This window comes from Cyprinodon variegatus, unplaced genomic scaffold, assembly GCF_000732505.1.
Source record: "Cyprinodon variegatus isolate N-32 unplaced genomic scaffold, C_variegatus-1.0 Scaffold418, whole genome shotgun sequence".
Classification (NCBI taxonomy): domain Eukaryota; kingdom Metazoa; phylum Chordata; class Actinopteri; order Cyprinodontiformes; family Cyprinodontidae; genus Cyprinodon; species Cyprinodon variegatus.
In genome coordinates, this window is record NW_015150871.1 from 151,128 (window position 1) to 174,740 (window position 23,613).

At 35.3% G+C, this 23,613-nt stretch overlaps 2 protein-coding genes across 3 annotated transcripts in view; both read right to left on the reverse strand.

Annotated features, from left to right (window-relative positions):
• Window positions 1–7,827, reverse strand: part of LOC107093309 (ataxin-7-like protein 1) — a 36,619-nt gene extending 28,792 nt beyond the window's left edge. The window contains exons 1-2 of one of the 2 annotated variants that reach the window (XM_015388294.1): window positions 7,671–7,827; window positions 7,150–7,224 (exon numbers count right to left, since the gene is read on the reverse strand). In XM_015388294.1, the coding sequence (XP_015243780.1) occupies window positions 7,150–7,224; window positions 7,671–7,767 (172 nt within the window). In that variant the 5' untranslated portion in view covers window positions 7,768–7,827. Of the gene's footprint in view, window positions 1–7,149; window positions 7,225–7,670 lie in introns of those variants that run through there. The other variant, XM_015388296.1, reaches the window with a different exon arrangement.
• Window positions 7,828–10,872: 3,045 nt separating this feature from the next.
• LOC107093281 (synaptophysin-like protein 1) lies at window positions 10,873–22,812 on the reverse strand. Its single transcript, XM_015388256.1, has 6 exons — window positions 22,453–22,812; window positions 22,164–22,357; window positions 14,385–14,503; window positions 13,314–13,518; window positions 13,030–13,221; window positions 10,873–12,867 (listed from the first exon to the last, which is right to left on the reverse strand). The coding sequence occupies exons 2-6, from the start codon at window positions 22,233–22,235 to the stop codon at window positions 12,736–12,738; spliced, it is 720 nt and encodes a 239-aa protein (XP_015243742.1). The 5' UTR covers window positions 22,236–22,357; window positions 22,453–22,812; the 3' UTR covers window positions 10,873–12,735.
• Window positions 22,813–23,613: the final 801 nt, after the last annotated feature.

The following is a 23,613-nucleotide window of genomic DNA, read 5'->3' on the forward strand; positions in this document are numbered from 1 at the left end:
GTAGAGCCACAAATTTTATGAGTTTCTAAAGAAAGGAGACATAATTGTTGATAAATATATGCTTATAAAATTGGGTTTTCGTTTCAACAAACCACCATTCAATATTTTATGCGAATATATTTGCAAAAGAAAACAGCATGGATGCATTTTCTTCCCTGGGATTTTGATTTTTGTGAAAAAATAATGACCATAAAAAAAGGAAAAACAAACAATTAATTATTGGTACCTTTTAGGCTATTCTCTCGCACACAATCAGAGCAGTAAACCTATATAAAATAGAAATGTTCTGCATTATTTATCATAACTAAATATATAAGTAATTACCTAACATTAAATTATTCTTTTTAATTTTTCACCAAAGTTATTAAGAGACACTGAACGAACAAAAAGAACAATAAGTTTCAGACCACTGAGAGCCGAAGGACACCTTGTTATAAAAAATTAAAAGCATATATAGAATTCAAATAAACTATGTGATATTTGAGCATTTATTTTTTATAATTCATACTTTTTAACTACAAAGTAAAGAAAAGACGGAGATATAATGGTAAAGGTACAGGGTGAAAATTGTTGATTTAAATAGAAAAGGACAAAAATCCCCCTTTTCTATGTAGAGTAAGAAAGCAAATCTGAAAAGCTGCATTAAAATCAGACTTCAAGGTGAATTGTAGTCATTTAGACATTTCTTTGAAAAAATTAAACTACTAAAAGGAAATATTGCTCATTTTTGTACCACAACTAATAGCAACAAGTAAGTAAACCACTGATACAGAAGGCTTCTTTCTTAGAGCTGTGAGGACTGAAGTGTCTGTCACAGCCTTTTTTTTTTCACAGTCAGGTTTATTTGTTTTTTTTAGCACTCTCAATGTGCATAAAGCCAGTCCACATCTCATATCCTGATATAACCTCTAGATTACCACAATTTACAACCTAGTTCTAATCCAGAAAACATTCAAACTGATAAACTTCCTCTCGTTGCAATGCCTTTTCATGTCACATCACAGGTGGTCTGCTCAGAGCTGGGCTATTGATAAAAACATGAGGTCGAGTGTGTACAGCAAGTCTCTGTGCTGCAAGCACTAATTTAGGTGGCAGGAATTAATTATAACTTTACTATGAAAAGGCCGCAGCAGAAAACAACCATTATTTTCTAAGGAAGGTAAATAATATTCAAACTAATACCACTGAGACTCTCATAGGATCCGCTTGCAAATGGCTCATAGGCAACATTGGCAGGGAAAGGATAACAAAAATAAAGAGTAGTTTTCTTTAAACAATGTGCTGATTTTTTCTCCTTTTCTAATATTTTTCTCAAGCCAATGGATGAAATCTTACAACTGGAGAACAGGAAAGGATCTATTGCAACAGTTGGACCCTGGTGAACATGCACATTTGGAAACAAAAACAACAATTCATCAGCGGCCATTGCTTTTGTTGAAACGTGCGAATGGCTTTCATTTTATAAGGGAAAAATAAATATCAACTTACAGACAAAAGTTCTGAAAAGCAGCATTTTTTACTGTGAAGACCGGAGGTGTTTCAGTAGAAAGAAAATAGATCGTCTCACTGAGTGAGTAAACGTAAAAAAAGATAGCCCCCATGAGACTTGAGATGATTATCATTAAGAGTCTGAGGCTAATGCTCAGGCTGGGGTTACAGTTCTGACTTCAACTGTACTTTAAAACAGGCAAACCAGATAAATTACTGGTACGGCACCAAAACGTATGAGAGGGTAAACAAGAGAAGTCGCAGCTGACTAATACTCGAGAGACCAGCCCACAAACAAAAGCGCAAAATCATACTTCTTTTTCACTGAATATGGGAAACTACTTTAGAGATTGCTGTGAAACTGGTAAGACCTGTTATCTTCAAAGTACAAGAGCAAAAGCTTTAGGTTGTGAATGTCTGTCAGCTTAAGATATGATCAGAGTACAAACAGACAGAAACAAGCGGTGTTCAGTCAGGGAAGCTATAAAATTAGATTTTTACAGATAAAAAAAAAAACTGAAGATGGTGACGTCAGCCCTGTAGCTAAAATCGGGGGTTTCTTTTAAGACACGTTAGTGAGGAAAACTCAAAGTCAGTCATTTTCAGTTTCGATGAGAAGCTTAGAAATCAATCTAACAGAAGTGCAAAAGTTGTGGGAAAGTACTTAAACAGAAAAACAAGAGGGTGGGGGGTTATGAATGTGCTAAATGATTCATAGAGGTTTTATAGGTGTTTGAAATAAGCTATTCCACAATAATCTTCAAGATGAAGAAGACACTACTGCCGCCATACAGCAACTGTTCAAAGAAGCTGTCAAAAATGTCATTAAGGATCTTAAGCAAAGTCCGGAGACAGTTCGACACAAGAATTGGGAACAATTTAAGTTGAAACCAAAATTTCAAGAAAAAAAAACCCAGTTCCAATAAACATCTGTGGGGCATGGAGGTGGAGGTGTCACGGTTTGGGGACCCCGATCAGCTCAGCAGCATAAAATTCGACAGAGTTTTTCAAGAAAAAAAATACATATTTACTATTTTTTAGACTTCTGCCACTAAGCTGGACCCTGCATGCTCTCAGAAAGTATTAGAACTACATTTTCCCTCTAAAAAGGTCAGAATATTTGATTTGGAATCTTATTTTTTCACTACTGTACAAAGTTAAGATTTGATTTTTGACAACCAAAAACCGTATTTAAGATCATATTCAACTGTGATTTTGTAACTTTACAATTTAAATACAGAGATTCTACTAAACGCTTTTTTCATCCTTTTATTTTTTATGAAAACCTAACAAAAAAAATGCATGCTGTGACAAAATTTAAATATGTTGTAAATTTAATCCATCTTTTTAATACACACAGACACACAAATACAAAGTTATATGAATAAATATGAAGACAACATCCTATTATCAAGTTTTATATGATAAGTTATGAGTAAATAAAAATTAAAAAATAAAACCTAACAAAGTATAATCCTAACAGATGCCGGATCATTTTAGGGGACATTTTCTACACATAAATGAAAGCAGTCATATCAGACATTATTTGTCATTGTGACATTTTACAAAAAAATAAAAAATAATAATCCAAATGGCGTCACTATTTTTGGACTTTTAAGGCTAAAAAGGAGGGTATGACTAATTTCAGCACCGAACGTTGCAGAATCCGCTGCATGACTAATTCGGAGACTGCCACTTTCCAAAATCTCTCATCTGTTTCAACCAACAGAGAAAGTATCACACATACTGGAACGGCCCAAAAAAAAAGACATAAAAACCTGGGCCATTTCCCTGCCTTGCCATCTAAAGAGCTGCAATGACGGCTTAATGGTTTATATGGCACGTACCGAAGAGGTATGTTAACCCACAAATAGCCACATTAGGACGCCGTCTAGTTGTAATGAGATCATGCCAGTGGCTGTCTGTCTAATCAGGCCAAGTTTCTCTTGGTTGTCATCATCTCCACGGTGTGCATGTGTGAGAGTGAGAAAGAGGTAGCGATAATGACCCGCGCTGCACAGCAATTACAGGCACACTGACCTCATAGCATCTCTAAATTACACCCGATGACGGCGAGACACGTCATGATGAATGATCAGTCACATTTCTACTGGATATTCATTTATAAATAGTCTATGAAACACCCCCCCACCCCCCGATTGTCTGTCTGCGTATCAGTCCCAGCAGGCCGTAGTGTCATGTTGCCAGCAGATCAGCAGTTCTGGAAGCAGCACTCTAGCTTTACTCCGGCGGAAGGGAGGAGATGAAGCATGCGAGTGTGCGTAGGAGGAGATGGGAGGCTGGTATCTGACCAGTGAGAGTGAGAAGAGTTTCCCAGGCTCTAAGCGTGCGTCACCATGTGCCCACCGGAGGAGGCTTTGGCACATTCAAACTTTTAGGAGGGGGGGATGACTCTTGTGTGACACACTGCAGCCCACTCGCCTGCAGGGTATTTATACAAGCAGAGGTGTGGAGGATCTCCTCTGGGTCTGTCCCCTCAAGGGGGCTGGAGCGAGAGACGATACATAGAGGTTACCCCTTAAGCTAAAAAAAAAAAAAACAGCTTCTCCATGTTTGCTGAAAGGTTCTAAACAAAGATTAAAATATCTGTTTGCTTTAAGTCCCAATCAGAAAAGCAGTGATTATCCCTCCTGGTTCAAAATGAAAGTATTGATAATTACATATAATGATGTCATCTTTATTTTAGTAGTACCTTTTAGCATCTTTTTGCATAAAATATCAAATTTTTTTCTGCTGAATTTGATTAGCTATTAGCTCAGGTAGCCACCCTGTGAGGATGCTGCTCACAGCCCAGTGAATCGTACTTTGGACACACTGTTTAATTGAAAGTGTAACAGGATTTCGGTTTCCACGGTTTTGTGTCTGGCGACGAAAATTCTCTAAATATTTCTCAGCTAGCTTTCAGCAACAGGTTGGAGAGGGGAGAAATCCAGCAAAAGAAAAAGCCTTGTTACTTCAACAACCTTAAATTTTGAAGATAATTTTTGAACTTTTTAAAACTTTGAGTGACTTTGATGAGGTTTATACAACGCGCAGTTTATCCAACAAGCCTAATATTAGATTTACATACAAAGGATTAATGCTTTCAACCTACAGCATAATGGCTTCTTAGACTTAGACTTCTTTATTTGTCATTTTGTATGCACAGAGTGCATACAGAACGAAATTGCGTTACATACAGCTTATGAACATTGCATTGATATTTCAAATGGCACGAGTTATACAAAAAGTGCAGCAGTGGTCAAAGTGTAAACAGTGCAGAGGATAAAGACAGTGTGCAAATTGCACTGAACCATTGCAATTTGCACACTGTCTTTATCCTCTGCACTGTTTACACTTTGACCACTGCTGCACTTTTTGTATAACTCGTGCCATTTGAAATATATTACATATCACATCTAAGAAGCTCTTTGCTGCTACAACTTCAAGAAAACAGAAAAGAGGAAAAGAAAAATACTTCCACAATAACCAAATTTCATTAGAAAGTTGTGGTCTAAACTAGGGCTGAAACAATCAATTGGATTAATTGATTTTGGAAATAATAATCAACTAATTTAGTAATCGATGAATTGTTACCTGGAAATTAGAGACTCTAAAATGTACTTTTAGCTCACAGAGCAACCCACCTTGAGCAGCAATTATACCAAAATTGTATAAATATATATATAAAAAAAAAGGTAAACATTTTGCATTTAAAATAAAAATCTTTTTTTTCATATGTTAGTATGTTTTATCCAGAACTGCTCAAGTGAAAAGTTTTAGTTTCACCTGCATTTAACAAAAAGCCTTTTTTATGGAACCCTTGGCTACTCGATTATTAATCGAAAAAAATAATCGACAGATTAATCTATTTGCAGATTAATCATTAATTGCAGCTCTGGTCTAAATTAATTTAAACAAGACGTTGATACTGTTTTGGTATTTTGTAAACACTCTCTGTTGACATATGATAAACATGCAGCTTAAACAACATTTCTATAACTAATGCATCTTCTATCATCACAATCTTCCTGCCAATCAACCAGAGCATTTTGATGTCGCTCACTAATTCCTATATCAGCTTGCAGGGACATGTGCAGAGATATTTTAATGTCAACTGCCACTAAATATATTCCTCAGCTCTAAAACAAAGAAATACATTTTGTTTAAAATCAAATAAAGCATTTTAAAAATTACTTCAACACAAAAAGGCTCAATTTCCTCCCTGATCTGGAAAACAATCAGCATCAGCAATTACTGCTCTGACAAGAATATTTGTTTTTTCTTTTTTTAAATTTTATGTTGAAGTGGTTATAACTTAGTCATAATTAAATACACACACTCAAAAAAGAAAACCTGTTATTTGAATGGGAAAAAATAAGATGAAATATTTAAATAAGGATCTGGATGGGAGCAATGAGAGCTTATAAACTAGAAGATGTTTAGAAATATTTGAATGAATAAAGCCGGTTTTTGTGTCAACATAAAATAGATATCACATTTGAAGAGGGATTCTGGAATGGTCCCTTTTGGTAGCTGTTGAACGGAGTCTGTTTTGCAAACATCGATCTAAAATGAATGTTTACAGATATTGATTGATTGACTGATTTTATTAATTTCACAGTAAAGAAATGTACTTGTTAAATTGCCTCAATATTAAAAAAGAAGGAGCCAAAAGGAGGAAAAGGTGTATGGGGTATATACAGTGCTCCACACACACACATATGTGTGTATATATATATATACACACACACTCGAATTGAGGGGGAATGGCATCCCCCTTAGAAAAATCTTAAAAATTCTCCCCCTTGTTAAATGACCATCCCCTGTGACATTTTATTACTGTATATTTCTCTTATATATTAACAGTAATGCCAATTATATTGGCCTTTCAACATTTAGTGTGCGTGCTGTGGGCTTACCTATGGCCTGAGCTAAATAAATAAAATCTAAGAAGTGGCCAACCATGAATATGAAGCTGATCTTAGTGGGAAATTGGTCCTCTGCATTAGTCCCCAACTATGTAGGGGCAATGATAGCCATGCCAGTCCAGGGACTAACTGCAGTTCTGCTGTAAGGTGCTTTGGTCAAGGTCAATGACTGGCATACCTGACATGTAACAACTACACCATGCATATTGCTTTAGGTTAATAGACTATATTAATCAGGCTATGAATGCCTCTAAAGAAAATTAAATAAATCTACCATCCTCCTTATTTTTTTCCACAACTAGACTACTGCACACACACATATATATAAAAGAGCTGAAGATGCTTATTTAACAGGATTATTACAGTGTTATTGCAGATGTTATTAAATAGATATTTATATAAATGGATATTAAATATACATATATAGTTATTGCACTGGGTATTAAATATAAAAGCAGGTTATTGTACAGGGTATTAAATAGTTATTGCACATTAGTAACTGCACATTAGTTGTTGCACAACTTATTGCAGTTATAATGCCGCATTGTAAAGTCTAATATAATATGCAATTTAGAAACTAGAATATGCATGTATTTCTTTGAACTGAATTGGTTAAAATGGTGCCCTAAAAAGCTGCCATGCATGGGTTGCAGGAAAAAAAAAAACCAGAAAACAATAACAAACCATCACCGTGTGGTACGTGACGGCGCTGCTCGGGTTAAGTTCTTACCGTTTCTACCGAGTTTCGCGGATCCAGCGGGGCAACAAGAGTCCGTGTCGTCCTTCTCCGAAGAGGAGACTGCGTCTGCGTGAACAAAACATCCGCTTACAAACACGCAGGCAGCGTCCGTAACAAACTTTAGGGGCCATGCGTGGAGCCCGTGCAGCTCCAGAGGCTACCAGGTTAGCATTAGCCTGCTAGCGGCAGCCCGAGAGGAGCTTCCTCACAGCACCGAGTAGATCTGTCAAAGCTAACAAACTTACAGCTGGACACTTGAGCACGTCATGACTGAGCGCGTCAGAACCACTCTGCGCCGAAACGCGAAGCTTCGCTCGCGCGCATGTGCGCTACTGTCAAAGCAAAGCCATTAATACTGCATTTTGATAGTATTTCTGACAGTTACTTTGCTGAGCGCTGACAGACCCTGAATGGTGGAGAAGCTTACTCAACTCAATCACAGACAGTTGGAGCACGCGCTCCCCCGACAGTTTGTCAGCTAAACAACAGAAACCACAGAGGCGCCAACTTACTGTCAACAAAACGGAATTTAGTCGCACTGACGAAGGAAGACCAAGGTTCGCACAAGAAGGAATCCGGACTTGGTATTTGGCGATCCAGTGTCGCCATTGCTCTCCCTTCTTGTTGCTTTGCTGAGAGTCGTTTTTCCTCTCTCTCTCCCTCTCTCTCTCTTTCTCTCTTCGCACGCAGCAGGCGAAAAACGAAAGAACGAGATATGGTGACGTCACTGTCGGAAATGCTTCGGCTCGCCTCGGCAGTTTCCGGCGGATTGAGTGACAAAAATAAGAGCTACTTAAGAGTTTGAAAGTTCACTGTATTTAAAAGAATTGCCTTAATATCGCATTTGTAGACCAGGACCTGTAATTTTTACATAAAATGAACGGAAGTAAAAATGTTCAAAAATACACTAATTTAACTGTAAATAAATCAGCATTACATAAATAAATCAACTGTTCTAATTAACATAAAAACTATTTTAAACTCCCATTTGATTGAACAATATTATAGTTGACAGGTAATTAAAAACATAAAATGATTCGGATTTATACACTGATAATAGTTAAGAAATGTAGTATGCACTTGAAAATGAAATTTACTGCACTTTTTATGACCTTGATAAAAACAGTAATAAGTGAAATCTTAAATGCAGACAAGAAGCAAAAACATAGCCCCAAGAAGGCATTTGCTATTAAAAAGTGCATGAGAAGTTTACTCCGACATAATTTGTGCTTTAAAAAAAACATAGCCACCAGGACCTTATCATTAGGTTTGCAACTAATGATTATTTTGCAAATCGATTAATCTGTAGATTATTTTTTTATTAATAATCAGGTGAAAACCAGGTGAAATTCAACATTTTTCACTTGTCGAAGTTCTTGATAGAGCATATTGACTGATGATTTATTTTTTATCTTAAAGGCAAAAATGTTTATATATTTTTTACCAATCTTGATATAATTCCAGCTCTAAATGGGTCGCTCTATCAGCTAAAGGCATATTTTAGAGTCTCTATACTCCAATTAACGATTAATCAATCACTAAATTAGTTGACGAGTATTTCAATAATCGATTAATCACATTTATTGTTTCAGTCCTACATCTAACCCTTAAGGGATGACGGTAAGGCACTCTAACAGAACCAGGTTTATTTCCACATTCCCTCTAATAGCCTTAGGATGAATTACTGCTTAACTGATAAAAAAAAAAAAGTTTAGTCTTAAAGATTCTGTCCATAAGAAATGATTAACTATATTATAATAGCTACATTTGCAATCTTACTGAAAGAGCAGCTGAGGATTATATGTGCTGTGAAGATCATAATGTCTACTTCAGTTTATTCTTTACTTGTTGTATTTCTCCTAAACAAATTATAAAAAAAAAAATAATAAATTCAAATCATATGCTATACCAGAAACAGAAAAATGCCAAATTATGCACTGATACGAAAAGGGATGCTAACAGTATTTAACCCAGAAAACAAATGCATAGGAAGATGGAGGAAGCACTATGATCAGGGCCTCTTTTTAAATATCTTTAGTCTATGTGAATTTTAAGGCTCCCAAACGAATCTGTGCATTGGAATAATTTTGGAACATTAATCATAAACATTGTTAATCCCAGAAATGATAAATGCAACATATATCACCAAGTTATGGGTATTTCTATTTTTTTAAATATGATGTAGCTGTGCTGATAATGAATGCAGGACCACATATTCGAGTTGGAACTTGACCTCATTTAGAGGGCAGCTGTCACATTTTACATCAGAGCAAAAGATTTTTTGTACAAACTAATTAACGTTACTTGAAAAAATTATGGCAAAAATCCTTTTACTATATACACACATAGTTTTTGGAGAGAAAAAAAAAGTATTTCACATCAACATTAAAGCCTGCAACTTTAATGCATGTTTGGGGATTATAATTGTGTTTTAACATTTAGCCAACAAGATGAAAAGTTTATGTGGCAGCAAGTGGAATCAAATAGGTAATAAGATAAGAGACGAATTTATAAACATAAAAAAAAATTATTTAAGTCCAATTTAAGTGGAAAATACAGGTTAATAATAATAGACAAGTAAATTCTGGTGAGGTGAAGAAGCACTAACACACTCCTCGCAGCTGGAAAAGCACAGAGAAAAACCAATAGGACCAAAACACTAATTAACAGCAGGGATTGTTTGACTTTGTTACATCGCACAATAACATCTAACACCAGGAACCAAATAATTACATCTGCTCATTCAAAATAACTCATATATCATCTGTGGATGGTTCAGCAGATGGAGGTTATGGCCCAACACCGCCCTCTGCTGGTCAGAAGCTGTTACAGTGAAAGTTGTAGGAGGAAAAATTAAAATTAACCGTATCATACAACAGCGTGGAAGATAGAAAATGAAATAATAATGTTTCCATTAAAGTAATTTGAAGAAAAAACATCGATTCAGTTACTAATAGTGATTATTTCATGCTCAAAATGCTGAGACAGCGAAGAGAATATAAGAAAACTACAACAGTCAGGGAATTGCTAAAAGTTTTTTTTTATATAAACACCTTTTCTACACATTATACACAATATCTTCAATATTGTATATAAACAAAACTTTTTTTTTAAAATGACATTTAGCTTTCTATACCAAAAACACTTTTACAAGCCATCAGAGGTTCACCTGCTTTTAGACAAAGACCCTGATTATACAACCAGCACTCCAAGAAATGCTATAGAAAAACAGTATGCAATAATTAGAATGACCATCTATTGTAATCATCATGTACAAGTCAAATTCCAGACCTAAATCCAGTCGAGAATGTGCAGGAAGACTGCATAGTCGAAGCCGAAATTGAAGGCGTCTCCCTCTAGTATAAGTTAATGTGATATATTAAAAAAGTTTGGCAAAGCTGTTAAAGCCCTAAACCTAAAGGCTTGCAGTGGTAATTGTAGCAGGAGGTGATTCTAAGGTTCTGACCAAGATGGACTAAATATCAAAGCATAAAACTTTCAAATGATCTATTTTTGCAAATGAAAACTATGCAAAAAATAGGTGTTTGAAAATCTCAAATGTATGTTTTTCGTCAGATATTAAAACCAAACATTTGATTTCAACTCGAGCAATGGAACCGGAGAAAACAAATGTGAAGAAGTGCACATTTAAAAGCACACAAACCCTCTTCTGCAAAGGAAATTGAATAAAAAAATGCATTTATTATTTTTTTAAATCAACACACACAATGAAATCATCGGTTCACATTGAAGAGAGTGGATTCCTTTTCAGCACCACTGCAGAAATGTATCACCAGTACACTGTAGACAGTCACTGTTTTACTGAAATTTGACCTATTTTTCAGAAAAAAGATACCATTACAATGTAGCAGAGAATGAAATATCATTAGATACTGAAGACAAAGTAAAATATAGAAACATGACTGGGTTTACAGAAGGTTTATGAAAATGGACATTCGATAAAACAAAACGAGCTGCAAAAATAGTGCTTTGGTGGAATATTATGTAATCCGAAAAATGTAAATAATAAAACTTGCATAGAGCAAAAAAATTAATATTACATTCTTTAGGATTACAGGGAAAGCTAAACAATCAAAGCAATCTTTAGTACTTTAATTGGTACCTCAGTTCAAAGTGTTTCATCACTTAACACAGAATCTCTGGTTTTCTTCGGTTTGTGCTTAAAAAATTGTATTACATTAAGCTCCATGAGATAAACCACGTCCCTAATATTTGAGCTTTAAAGGACTTCATATTCTTTTTTCCCCCCCTAAAGCTGAAAAGCAAAATATAATACAGCTGATGCAAAAGATTAAGTCTCACCTGAAGGTGCAGTTACTACCACCAACCAGTAGGTGGCGAATCTAAAACATTAATTCTAAAGATATCAAAATACTATACATATTAGAATTAAATGCTTACATAGTTCATAAAAAAAAGAAAAAAATATTGACATAAAAAATAATAAAAAAAAAGGGTGATTTTGTTTTTAAAATTTAAATGTATTAAAATGTCGTTTCCAATGCATTTATCTTTCCTTATGTCATAGAAAACGTGTAAAAAACCATCAAAATAAATGTTTTCTTTCGTCAAACCTTTCTTAAACTTTAATTTAAGTACATTTATTAGGTGAAGAAACATAAAGTCTGAAGAAATAGTTGTTCATGATAAATGAAATCGCTTAATTCCTGTAACTGTATGTCTTTGTGTTTTCCTGCAATAGACGGGCAATTTATTCTAAAATGTACCCTTCCTTTTATACAAATACCTCTGGATATAGATACCAGCGCCACGTCACCCTGACGAATAAGTTGGATGGATGAACAAAGCATCTGTGAGCTATAAACTAATAATATGTGACTATTAATTTCTAAAATGCGGACAATGTTGCACCTTGTGGCTTCACACACCAACGAGGAAGGTAACAATGGAAACACTAAACTAAGAATACATTTATGGAAAGCACTAAGTGTGCACTTTTAAATACGGTGTAGGATCTGTGATGCTGCGGGACTGAAAACACTCGGATCTTCCTAACTTTGACAGAAACCATAAGCTTCCCTCTGGTTGGGCTCAAGTGAAAAAACAAATCTGTTAAAAAGCAAATCAAATCCACTATTAAGCAAGGTGAAGGCTCGGTGGCACTGTGGGTTTGCAGACCTAGTTTTAGTGAATTTTATAATGATTATCTTTCAATCACCAGCACCAGCATTCTAAATAAAATGATGGTGGCATTTGCTAGCAAAATAAAAAACTGGATTTGTGTACATCTGGACCAAAGGGCCAGCATGAAGTTCAGATTAAGCTTTGTTTTTATTGTTCCTAAGCTGTAGGAAGAAATATACGCAAAATATGATTTGATCCTTCCAGAGCTATCAATAAAAAAAACACCAAGCTTAAGTTGACTGATGACAATTTCCACCAATCTCTCCTTTATTTTATCTAACAAGAACATCTTACTGACTCTTTTTAAAAACTTCCTAAGTGTATCTTTAAATATGTGTTTATATGGTGAAGGTTTGACTTTCTTTCTGTGTTGTATGCATGTTTACGTGTGGCAACAAGAGGAAGGCGGCGTTAGATTGGCGCAGGGACCTGCTGCCTTCCAGGTCCTGGTTGGGAGGAGAATTTCTGGGAGTGCCAGCGAGTCTCCTTGTAAACAAACCAGGCATTGCCGGCCCAAATGAACATGTTGAGAAAGCCAAACACCTGCAAGGACACAGAACAGGAACATTTATGAAATGAATCAAACATTAAACTAGGCAGCAGTTTAGAACCAACTTTACCAATCAATAGATAATGCCAGCTTTAGTTTCAGTTTTAATTACTGAAACCTTTTCAACCAAGCTGTTGGGGTTCATTTCTTCTCACCACAGAGATGTTGAGCGTCCGCATGTTGGCGAAGTCCGTGACCTCGCAGGTTATGTTGCTTCCTTTGCAAAGAGCTAGAGTGTTGCTGATTGCTTCAGTGTCTGTGGCATCCTTTACGTTCTGCAGGCCCTTTGCCCAGGCAGATGAGCACACCAACCAAAGGAAAACTAGGGCCGCTGTGATGACAAAGTCCTTGAAAAAAGAAAAGAAAGGAGCTGTTTGTTGCTTTGCATCAAAATAATACATGCTCAGCCTTTCCAATCGCTTTCAGTGTTTCTACTCACAAATATAGGACCAAAGTCAGAGTCTTTATAGACGTGCATGTAGCCTAAGTAAACCAGCAGAGCTACCATGCTATACAGGAAACATAAGACCCCGATGCCGACGAAGAACTCAGCGGCCGATGTGGAGTCTCCCATCAGGTGTGTGGTAGGGACAGAGTGATTGCAAATAGTGGTGTTTCCATCAACGAGTGGAAATTTGCTGAGTCTGTCCATGATGCAAAGAGACAAGAAAATAGACAAGATTTTGTTAAATAGCTTTGGGATTTATCTGTCTTTAGAAAAATGCAGAGACAATCTGATTGCCTCCATCTGTAACGCGTCAAACTAACTAATAACAGCAACAATCAATGGAAAAATAAAAATAAAAATCTAAATTAACATTTTTTTTCTGAAATGGTGGAGGCAAGTAAAACACTTTGCCAATGGAACAAAACAATTTACATTTAAAATAAGAAAAAAACAATTACATTGTCTTATACCAAGTGCATATTATCTAATTATCTTATTATAAGAGTAAAAATATTAATTTAATTGGAAAATCATCTTATTTACCTACTAAAATTGAGGGTAAAAGCACTTAATTCAATCAATTTTTACTTATTTATAGGTCATTTTTGCAGTGGTTTAGAAGTCTTTAAAAAATGAAGATTAATTGAGCTGCTTTAAGGATACGTAAGGTGTTTAAAATGAAGCCAGTATCTGCGTTATAAATCATGCTGGATTTATAAATGCTGGCGCAATGGGTGTAAAGTCTCTCTGTAAAATAAACAAAAATAAAAAAATAAAAATACTGTACTGTTAGAGGTTACATTTGGAAGTAAAGCATTCTAAATAGCCAAAATGTCAGCTTTAATTGATCAAAAAGCTTTATTTTCCATCAATGGCTCGTTTAAACTCACAATGTAAGGGTGCTTCTGATCCTAATAAGTACAGTAAGTAATTAAGGACCACTGATGATCAGACTTTATTTGAGCTATTAAAGACTAATCAGAATCTACAGGTTTCCAAAAAGTCTAAATACATCTGTGTAGAACTCAAAAGCAGAAGCCTCAGTCTATTTAATAATCATACCTAAATGGATATTGAAAGTTGGCGTTGAGGGTTTTATTTGTGCCGTCGCCACAGAAGAGAGACACGATGTTGGTACCAGAGAATCCGCCACAACTTCCGAAAGCAAAGATGGCGGTGAGCTGTTTGGACGGAGAGCAGAGACACATGTTAAGGATGCACATGTAAAAAGCATGAAAATATCTAATTAAATATTATTAGATTTAGCAAGGCATGCGAGAATTAACATTAAATGCTGCAGAAGTAAAGAGATTATTGATTTAACTACCATCATACTATATGGTCAACCTTGTTCAAGAGCCGTAGTTTTAAAATATATATGTTTTATGGCAGCTCCACAGTTATTATAATAAATTTATTGTATTAAATCTGTATATTTAAAACCTTTTGTGTGTTTTCTTTTTTTTTCACTTCAGCTGCCATTCAGTTGTTGGATTCCTCAGGATAGAAAAACATCTGACTCAGTTTGTCCACCATGTGACACTAATTCGCCCCCCTTAAAACCAAGGAAGACTAAATTCCTTTCTTGAGGCAGACTATGCCAAGGCCTGCCTGAGAGCACAAACTATAACCACACAACTCACCGAGTGTCAAGCTAATTCAAATTCTTACTGGTATTATGTTACAACGCCACTTAGATGAAAATGTGCCAAAGTAAATCCCAACACTCTGTTGGACCGAAACTGTTATAGACTGAGTCAGCCTCACACAGCACAGCTTATTGTGGACAGCAGGCTGGGTTAAAATAATCAATTTTAACAACCAGAAAATGTTTTTTTTTTTTTAAGTACTATATGATGAGGGAGGTCTATAGAAATGAGACCAAATATAATTTCATTCAACACTTTGATCAACTTGGAAAATGAAAGAATATAGAAAAATATACTTTAGTTACAACTATTTTATAGGAATTTATTAGTGAAAATAAAAGTGACTGTTGTGAAAATGTGGGGTGGGGGGTACAAGATTTACATGAACAATTTTAAAGAACATTAATGTCAAGATCTAATTTTCATTTTTTGTTGTTTTTAAAGAGAAAATTGAGATATTCCTACTGCAAAAAGGGGAAAAAAAAAGCAAATCTAAGATATGATCTGGTTTATGTCGTTGTGTGTCTCCATCATCTGATGGAATAAGTGGGAAAAGACGGAAGGCGATTATCTATATCAGCCACAATTATTTTAGTAGTGTGAGTGTGTGCATGAATGGGTGAATGACTGAATGCAGTTTAAATTGCTTTGATCAAGTCTTCCGACCAGTAAAAAGTGCTATATAACTACAGACCATTCACTATTTATTCCATTTTATTCATGTTAATTTATTTTTCCTTTAATTTTGACTTATGGACCTCAGTGACTCCATGGAATAAACATCCACTTAACTTAGTTGTCAATTTAAAGTGCTTATTTTTAAATTGAACTTATTATTAATTTGCACAGGTAAAACGAGTTAATATGAACTGTTTAATTAGTCGGCTAAACAGAGCTAGTGCTCTGTTGAGTCCCTATGGAGGAAATGGTGGAGAAAAGGACTAGGGCTATAATGAAGTCCATAAGGGCCAATGGGAGCCATCCATTGCACAGCACTATGGTGGATCAGGAAAGCAGCCGTAGTTCGAGACTGATCTCTGTGAGAAGCAGAACGGAAAGACACAGACGGTATTTTGTCCTGGCCACCGTTAGACATTTTAATGCCTCTTAAAGAAGTGTTTTTGATATAATTTTTTTAACTTTTTATTTATTTAACTAATTTTGAGTTTTTTATCCTATTTTATGTTTTTATATTTGCTATCGGGCTGGTAAATTTCCCTATTTGGGATTGATAAAGTATGTATGTATGTATGTATGTATGTATGTATGTATGTATGTATGTATGTATGTATGTATGTATGTATGTATGTATCTATCTATCTATCTATCTATCTATCTATCTATCTATCTATCTATCTGGGCCATTTGTTGCTATAAACCAACCTTCAGAATTCAATTAGTCTACAAACAAATCATTTAAATTTTTTTCAGAGAACAAAAGTATAACAATTTTTTTTCTTCATTTCTTTCAATCAAAAGTGTAGAAGCCATCTTAAAAAGTAACAAGTGGGGGAGGGGCAGCTCTGGTTTAAAAAAGTACTTTACATGACCAGAAAACTAGTTGCTTTGGAAGTATTCTTTATTTCTGATGGTAAGCCAGAAGTCTTTGGTGTTTGTGCTGCAGTCTGACATTGTTCTAACAGGACAGTGTCTTCTTGAAAGACTGAGGTCATCAATGCGGTGAGCAGCTTAATGAGGGAGGGTCTCATCTAGTCTCCTTCTCTGCACTGAAACCTTCCGAGGTAGTTCATGCAACTGATTATAGAACCTTCAACCATCCCTGCAGAGATATTAGGACTGGCTAAACCCATTTTTTTTTTTTTTTTTAAATCTTAGATTGGGGGAAGGGATCTCATAGAAGTGCCTTAATATTTCTACTAAAAGAGCAGGAAGATTTTGCAAAAAAATTATATTTAATGCCTCTAACAGAAAGCAGCAGCCTGCTTCCTGATCTCATTAAGGCATTTTTTTATTTCTGATCATGAGCTATTATTAAACAGACAAATTTCAGTTTGAGTGAGGAGCTTTAGGGAGAGATCAAAGTATTTCTGCAGATTAATTAAAAAACGTGTTAAATATTTTTAAAGGTGTCCTTCAGAGCTCTATATTAGGGCCTGTTTTATATTATGTGTTAGTTATTATATCATTATAAAAACTATGTCTACAAGTAAAGGGGGATTTTATCAATATAGCGCTTTAGGTGCTGCAGGCACCACTGTGTCTAACACTATTTTTTATCTTTTTTTTTTTCATAAAACTAAGAAATAAAAATTATACATAGCCTTTCAGACTGAGCATTTAGTAAATACCTAAAAATCTACACTTGTTTATTCTAAAAAGCAGAGCCTTTCTTTATTTATTAGTACAGCATCTTTACAGCATCTTGCCCATATGTAATCATGCAAACAATATATAGAATTTATTAGTAATAAATTGTTATATGGAAGTCATCTCTGCAATTTATCATCTGGTTTCTTTTCTCTTCTTGACAAAGAGGGAATATTTTCAGCAGAAACTTGATCTCTTATTCCAAACCTTGGCTATAGAATCAAATTAGAAGCTTTTGTCTGATTGGAAGGCATTTGAGCTCTTATAAGCAAATATGTAACTGGAGAGAACAGATGCTATATTCTAAAAGTTACTTATTTTGCTTCTATATTTTTTTAATTTTAAGAAAATATGCATTAATTAAACACTAGAGGCCCCATGACCGACCCCTTAGGTGTAATAAAATGAATGGAGGGAAGCTAATAAACTTGGCCCCTAATGGGTCTAAATAATCCAAAAACATTTGATTCAAAACGTTTGTTGCTATTTGGTTTGCATTAAGCAGGATAAGATTTCATCACTGGAGCAAAGAATGTAGAAATGGCAAAAACCAAGAAAACCAGTTTAAAAAGAATTCATTTCTGTCTCATCAGCACAACTGACTCACACATGCTCTCCATAAAAGTGCTTACATGCTCACAGCCACACCTTTGAAGGCTTCACTCCAGATGTTTTCCCAGATGTCCCTTTTCTGCCACTTCCTCTTGTTTTTTTTTTTTGGTCAACACACAGCATCGCTCATTTCTGGGACTCAGTCACCTCTCCAAAACGAGGTCAAAGTGGTAAATTTAGCACCCAGGAGGAATAAAATGATTCCACCCCAGGAATGAATAAATATCAAGCATCAGGAATATTGTAAAGAAAAAAGGATTTGCATTGAGTGGGTTCTTTGTAGGGCTGCAACGAACGATTATTTTGCAAATCGACTAATCTGTCGATTATTTTTCCAGATTGATCGATTAATAATTGGATAGCAAAAGGTTCCTTAAAGAGAATTTTTACAATATTAAACCAGGTGCATTTAAAACTTTTCCGCTTTAGCAGTTCTGGATGGAGCATATTAACAAACATTTTTTTCCATCTTTAATGAAAAAATGCTTATACAATATTTAACAATTTTGATATAATTCCTGCTCAAATGAGTCACTCTGTCAGTTCAAAGGCATGTTTTAGAGTCTCTAAACTCCAGTTAGCGATTAATCGATTACTGAATTAGTTGACGATTATTTCAGTAATCGATTAATCCTATTTTAGTCCTAGTTCTTTGTGCTAAGATTGTGACACTTTTATCTTTTTGTCAACACAACCCCTTTTGTCACAGTAGCAGCCACAACAGAAACTTTGACGTCTTATCTGGGTGAGAATTTCAAATATGCACAAAATGCAGACAATCTATGCAGACAAGCTATGACATTCCAATACAAACACTACAGAGTATTTCTATGGAAGTTTCACAGCTTTTGAACCTCTCAAAGTCCCAAACACCAAGGGGATTTTTTTTTTTTTTTAACCATCTGTCTTCAGTAAACGGAGTAACCAGTAGAGACTTCCAGAATGTTTTCTCTCAAATACTGCTTCCTGTTTGCAGCTCAGAACAGATAATATCAGGGGAGGGTTAATTGTTAAGGCCTCATCATTCACATTCTAATCTGACCTTTATCATACATACCTTACTAATCTTAGCCTCTATTAGTTTCTCTTTTCTTTTTATATTTTGTCGTATTATGACCACTGGCTTTATTGGGATCTTATGAAATAGATATAAATGTTCAGTTGAGGTAATTTTTTTCTTTTTAACAAATAAAATGTAAAAAATTTGATATATAATAAGAAAAAATCTTCACTTGATTCCTAAACTGTCTCTACCAGGTCAGCTGGATTACATTTTGGACTTTTATTGATCCACTCATCAATATTCATCAATATGCTCTGATGTAAAGCATTCCATTGTAGCTCTGATTGTTTCGGGGCCGGCACACTTCAGTAAGGTTAACTCCAAGCTTTTAGCAGCCTTAAAGAGTTACCTTTTTCATTATATTTTAAAATATATATAAATAACATGAACATTTCTAGTTGTAAGGTAACAGACGGGGAAGAGAATGAAGGTCATATAAGTCTTGCAAGCATTTAAAATGAGGCTTAGTTTTTCTGAATTTGACCACCTAAAATATGTTTTTGTTTCCAAATTTAGGGCCTGCATCGTTCCAAAGGTCAAATTTGTAGGTCAATTGCATCGCAGCGTACAACTAAGCCTGGGAATTGAAAGGCTCCTTCATGCATCCTCGTCTTCCCTCAATTTTCAGGTCAGGCGTATCCAACATAGCCGGATCTATCCCATGATTTATCGCCGATTGGAGCAGACTGAAGTAGATGCAGCAAAGATGGATGTCAGTGGCAAAAACTTTGATTAAAAATTATATCTAACACTTATTGTGATGCTAAATTAACTCTAAATATGCTTTTAGGTGAGAATTTAGTTTTTTATAATAAAATATCTGCTTGATTTATCAAGATATCAATTAATTCTTACATTTTCTGAGCTATATATAGGTCAGAATAAATAGAATAGTTGATGTTTGGCTAATCTAAGGGTTTAATATGTTACTGAGCAAACCGGTTTAGCTGAAATGGAAGCAAAGCTTCAAAACTGAATGGTTTTATTAAACTTTAATGTCTATTACTGTTTATACTAGCCATTTAAGATAATAGCATAATACATTTATATACTTCTTATTTTTGTTTTTTATCAAATGGGATAATAATACAAAAGAAAAATGATTGGCTCCATTTTTACAGCAGAATAGCTCTGGGATTCATGTTGTCATGCTCACTTGGGGACAGAAACAACCCTCAGGTGAGTGCGGGTAAATCTGCTGAAGGCTAGACTGTCCAAATTGTTCGAATGATCCAGTGTATCATTGAGTTCGAATTCAGGTGATGCGTCCTCCGAAGACCAGATTCGAAGGCTGATTACGTTATAGCGTGGCACCGAGGCCTGTTCGGATTCCAAGACTCCTCATTATGTGGCCAACAAATGCATCCTTCTTTCTGCCCATTTTGAAGGACGGGTCCCAGTGTATCCTATGTAGCTTTGAGTATCCCATGATTCATTGCAAGACCAGGCAAGCCAGCTGCTCCGTGCTCAGAGGAAAAAGGTACTTGGCGCCAAACAGTGGAGAATATTGGAAAGGCATTTTAATGTAATAAAAGTATGTGAACAGTTCCATCTGGAACTAATTAAAATAGTTTTTTTTAATGGTTATTAAGTCAAATATGAGGTAGGTAATGTTTGGTTTATTGAAAGGTTTTATCTAGCCTTGTGTAAATGGGTTTGACTGACATTTGATGACAGATTCTAATATATCGGCCAAATGGGGATGATAAATTTGATATTCCCGTTGAAGCACCTTGAAAATGCAAAATAATAAATAAATAAAACTAAAAAGCAGTGAGAAGTTCTGTTTTAATTCTGTTCCTGCTTTGTGTGTCAACAGGCCCGGTTGCTAAGCGACAGAGCATATAGGCGGTGTAGGAGCCAATTATTATTTGTTAATAATTAACAATTTTTTCTTTTTTGTGCATAATCTAGCTACATTTATTTACGTCATTATTTGATATACGTTATGAGATTATGTTTTTTTGGTTATTTAGTCATGTTCCTTTGTTTTTTGTTAGTTATGATTCATTTGGGTGAATTATGTTATATAAATAGGTAGTCAATGGTAGGACCAGCGTGCATCTGGTTATGGTTTTTTTATACCAGCCCAAGAGAAACATGGAGGAAATGTTTGTCTTTTTCTGTTTGCTTGCCTGAGGAGAAAATAAGCTGAGAAAACTAAAAGAAGTTTACCTGGAACATTTTTTCTTTTGCTGGCATAAAATTAGTCCATGGTGCATCTGTGCTTTTGTGGATTTCCACTTTTTTTGTGTCATCAAAGCTGGACCACAATAGGGTGTGTTGAAATTGAACACACCCTATGGAAGAAGGATTACTAAAAGGATGCAGCCCCAAAAGCCCATCATCTGTGTCTGAATTCAGGAGCTCTTCATTTCCCCCTTCTGGTCTGGAGGAATTGACAAGCAACTTAGTTTGCTTATATCTTGGTCCGGCTAAAGAACAGATATCCCAAATGTACCCCCCCTCCAAAAGAAAAAGTTAAAGTTTACCCTTTAACAAAACAATGAGGTTTAGGTTAAGCAACAGTTGACTCAGCACCATGTAGAAGTTTGAATTTTTACTTTTTTCAAACCTGACCAACACATGCGCAGATAAAGCCTCCAAAATTCCCCAGACAAAGCAGTTTTGGTTATTTACTCACCGTATTAATACCTTAGCTCCACATGGAGCTTGGAAAAGCAAATCCATTGTATTAAATGAGGCTTATGTAAAGAAAAACACACACTTCAACACACTGCCTTGTCCTGAGTCAGATGACTCAGAGTGTGTAGATGAGGATATTATGAGAATAATGATCAGCTGATAGAAACAATATCTAGATTCACTGAAAACACTCTAAATCTGAACCTTCTGAGTGTAGGCTAAAATGTTACATGTCCTTCAGAGCTGTTTTTGGGGTCAATTATTGCTTAGAGATGTATTAATCTGTAACTGAGTTCCTCTAAGGCCTGCATTTTTCTGCAACAAGCAAACCCAGCTAAAATTTGAAATATGTTAACCTAATCTGGATTTACACATTTAAAATTATATGAGAAAATTAGGATTTCGTGAGGATTTATTTGCATTTAAATGTGCAAAAGTGAAAGAAATGAAGGCAAACTTTGATCTCTGTGGGTTTTCATTGGAAGGAGAGTTTGGATCTCCTTTTCCCCTAAAAAAAAAGAAACAGATGCGGATCTAACTTACCCATTCTACCAGTTTAAGGAACCCCAGAGGCTCCTTCAGGGGCGACAAGTTGAGTCGAAATCCGGTCATCATGATTAAACCGTTTTCAGTTCAAGTCTTTATCCGGTTTCCCCTCTAACTGTAGAGCTGGATGATGATCCAACTGGAAGGAAAAAGTGGGAGTTCTTCAACACAGTGACGTGGTCTTCCTGACACTGCAAGAAATGACCGCAGCAAGTTTAAAAAAACAGCTTTTCCTCTCTATCATCCCCCCAATAAGTTAGAAAAATGCAAAACAACATATACGCACCTAAAAAACAGCTTGTTTTTGGTTGAAAGTTTCTTAATAACCTTTTTTTTAATTCAATAAAACTATTTTGTTAATGTAAGCACTTCTTTCAGTGTAAGATCTGGTCAGCGATGCGCTCAAGATGTGGCGGATGCCGCGCGTAAAAGTGTGCCAAACTCCCCCCTCGGGGCGCTTCATGTGAGGGATTTGGTTACCAAAAGACGCAGCATGCAAAAACAGCAGTGAAAGTCTTGATTTTAATTGAGTTGCTTAAAAGAAAACCAACAGTTATGAAAAATGAAAGCCGGAAAAAGGTCTTAAAATATCCCACAGCTGCAGTTCGAGCAAGGCTGAACATCTGCAAAAGAAAAATCATGCAAATGATGAACTACAGATTCGGTTCCGTCTCTAGATATAAGGGGGAGTCATTTAATTTCCATTTATGAGATCACCATAAAAACACATGGAGCCAACCCTTTGCTGAGGGAATAGTTGCTGACCTGGTCATGTGACTCCAAGGAAAGAGCAGCATTCTTATAAGGAGAGGTTTTCAGGGCATGGAAACACCAAATCAGATCATTGAACAGCGACAATGTCTGAAATCCACTGCTCAGGTGTAAAGCAGTGGTGGTTCTAGACCACATTTACGGGTAATAGTTATTTTTTCATAGAGAAAAAAAAAAGGTGTGATATATAAAACTAATAAAAAAAGAGTCATTTGTAACCTTGGAAACCTCAGATATAGCAAATAAATACTGATCTAATGTCAATATGACTGAAGCCAGGAGCGTAGGTTTCAAATTATTGATAAAACTGTAAAAAAACAAAACAAAAAGGTCCAATCAGGGGCGGAGCTAGATGGGGGGAGCACCCCTGTGGCCACCCCCACTTTCCCCCCTCTAATACAAACAGTGGCAATAGTAATACTCACAAGTAGAATATTCAAACCATTTTAATTTTTCATATATTAACATTTCCTTGACAACAAACATACTGTGGTTAATTATGCACATAAATAATAATAATAATAATAATAATAATAATAATAATAATAATAATAATAATAATAATAATACATTTATTTGGACTGCACTTTTCACCAAAAATACCTCAAAGTACTACAAAAAAGAAAAGCATTAAAAAAGAAATACATACAAATTTTCAAAATTACATAAAAATAAT

Excerpts from the sequence above, each read along its gene's own strand:
- LOC107093281 (XM_015388256.1), bottom strand. The coding sequence starts at position 22,235 with ATGATGACCGGATTTCGACTCAACTTGTCGCCCCTGAAGGAGCCTCTG. Across the intron at positions 13,519-14,384 it reads AACTTTCAATATCCATTTAG|ACTCAGCAAATTTCCACTCG; the intron begins GTATGATTATTA and ends CATCATGGACAG. Across the intron at positions 12,868-13,029 it reads GGACGCTCAACATCTCTGTG|GTGTTTGGCTTTCTCAACAT; the intron begins GTGAGAAGAAAT and ends GTGTCCTTGCAG.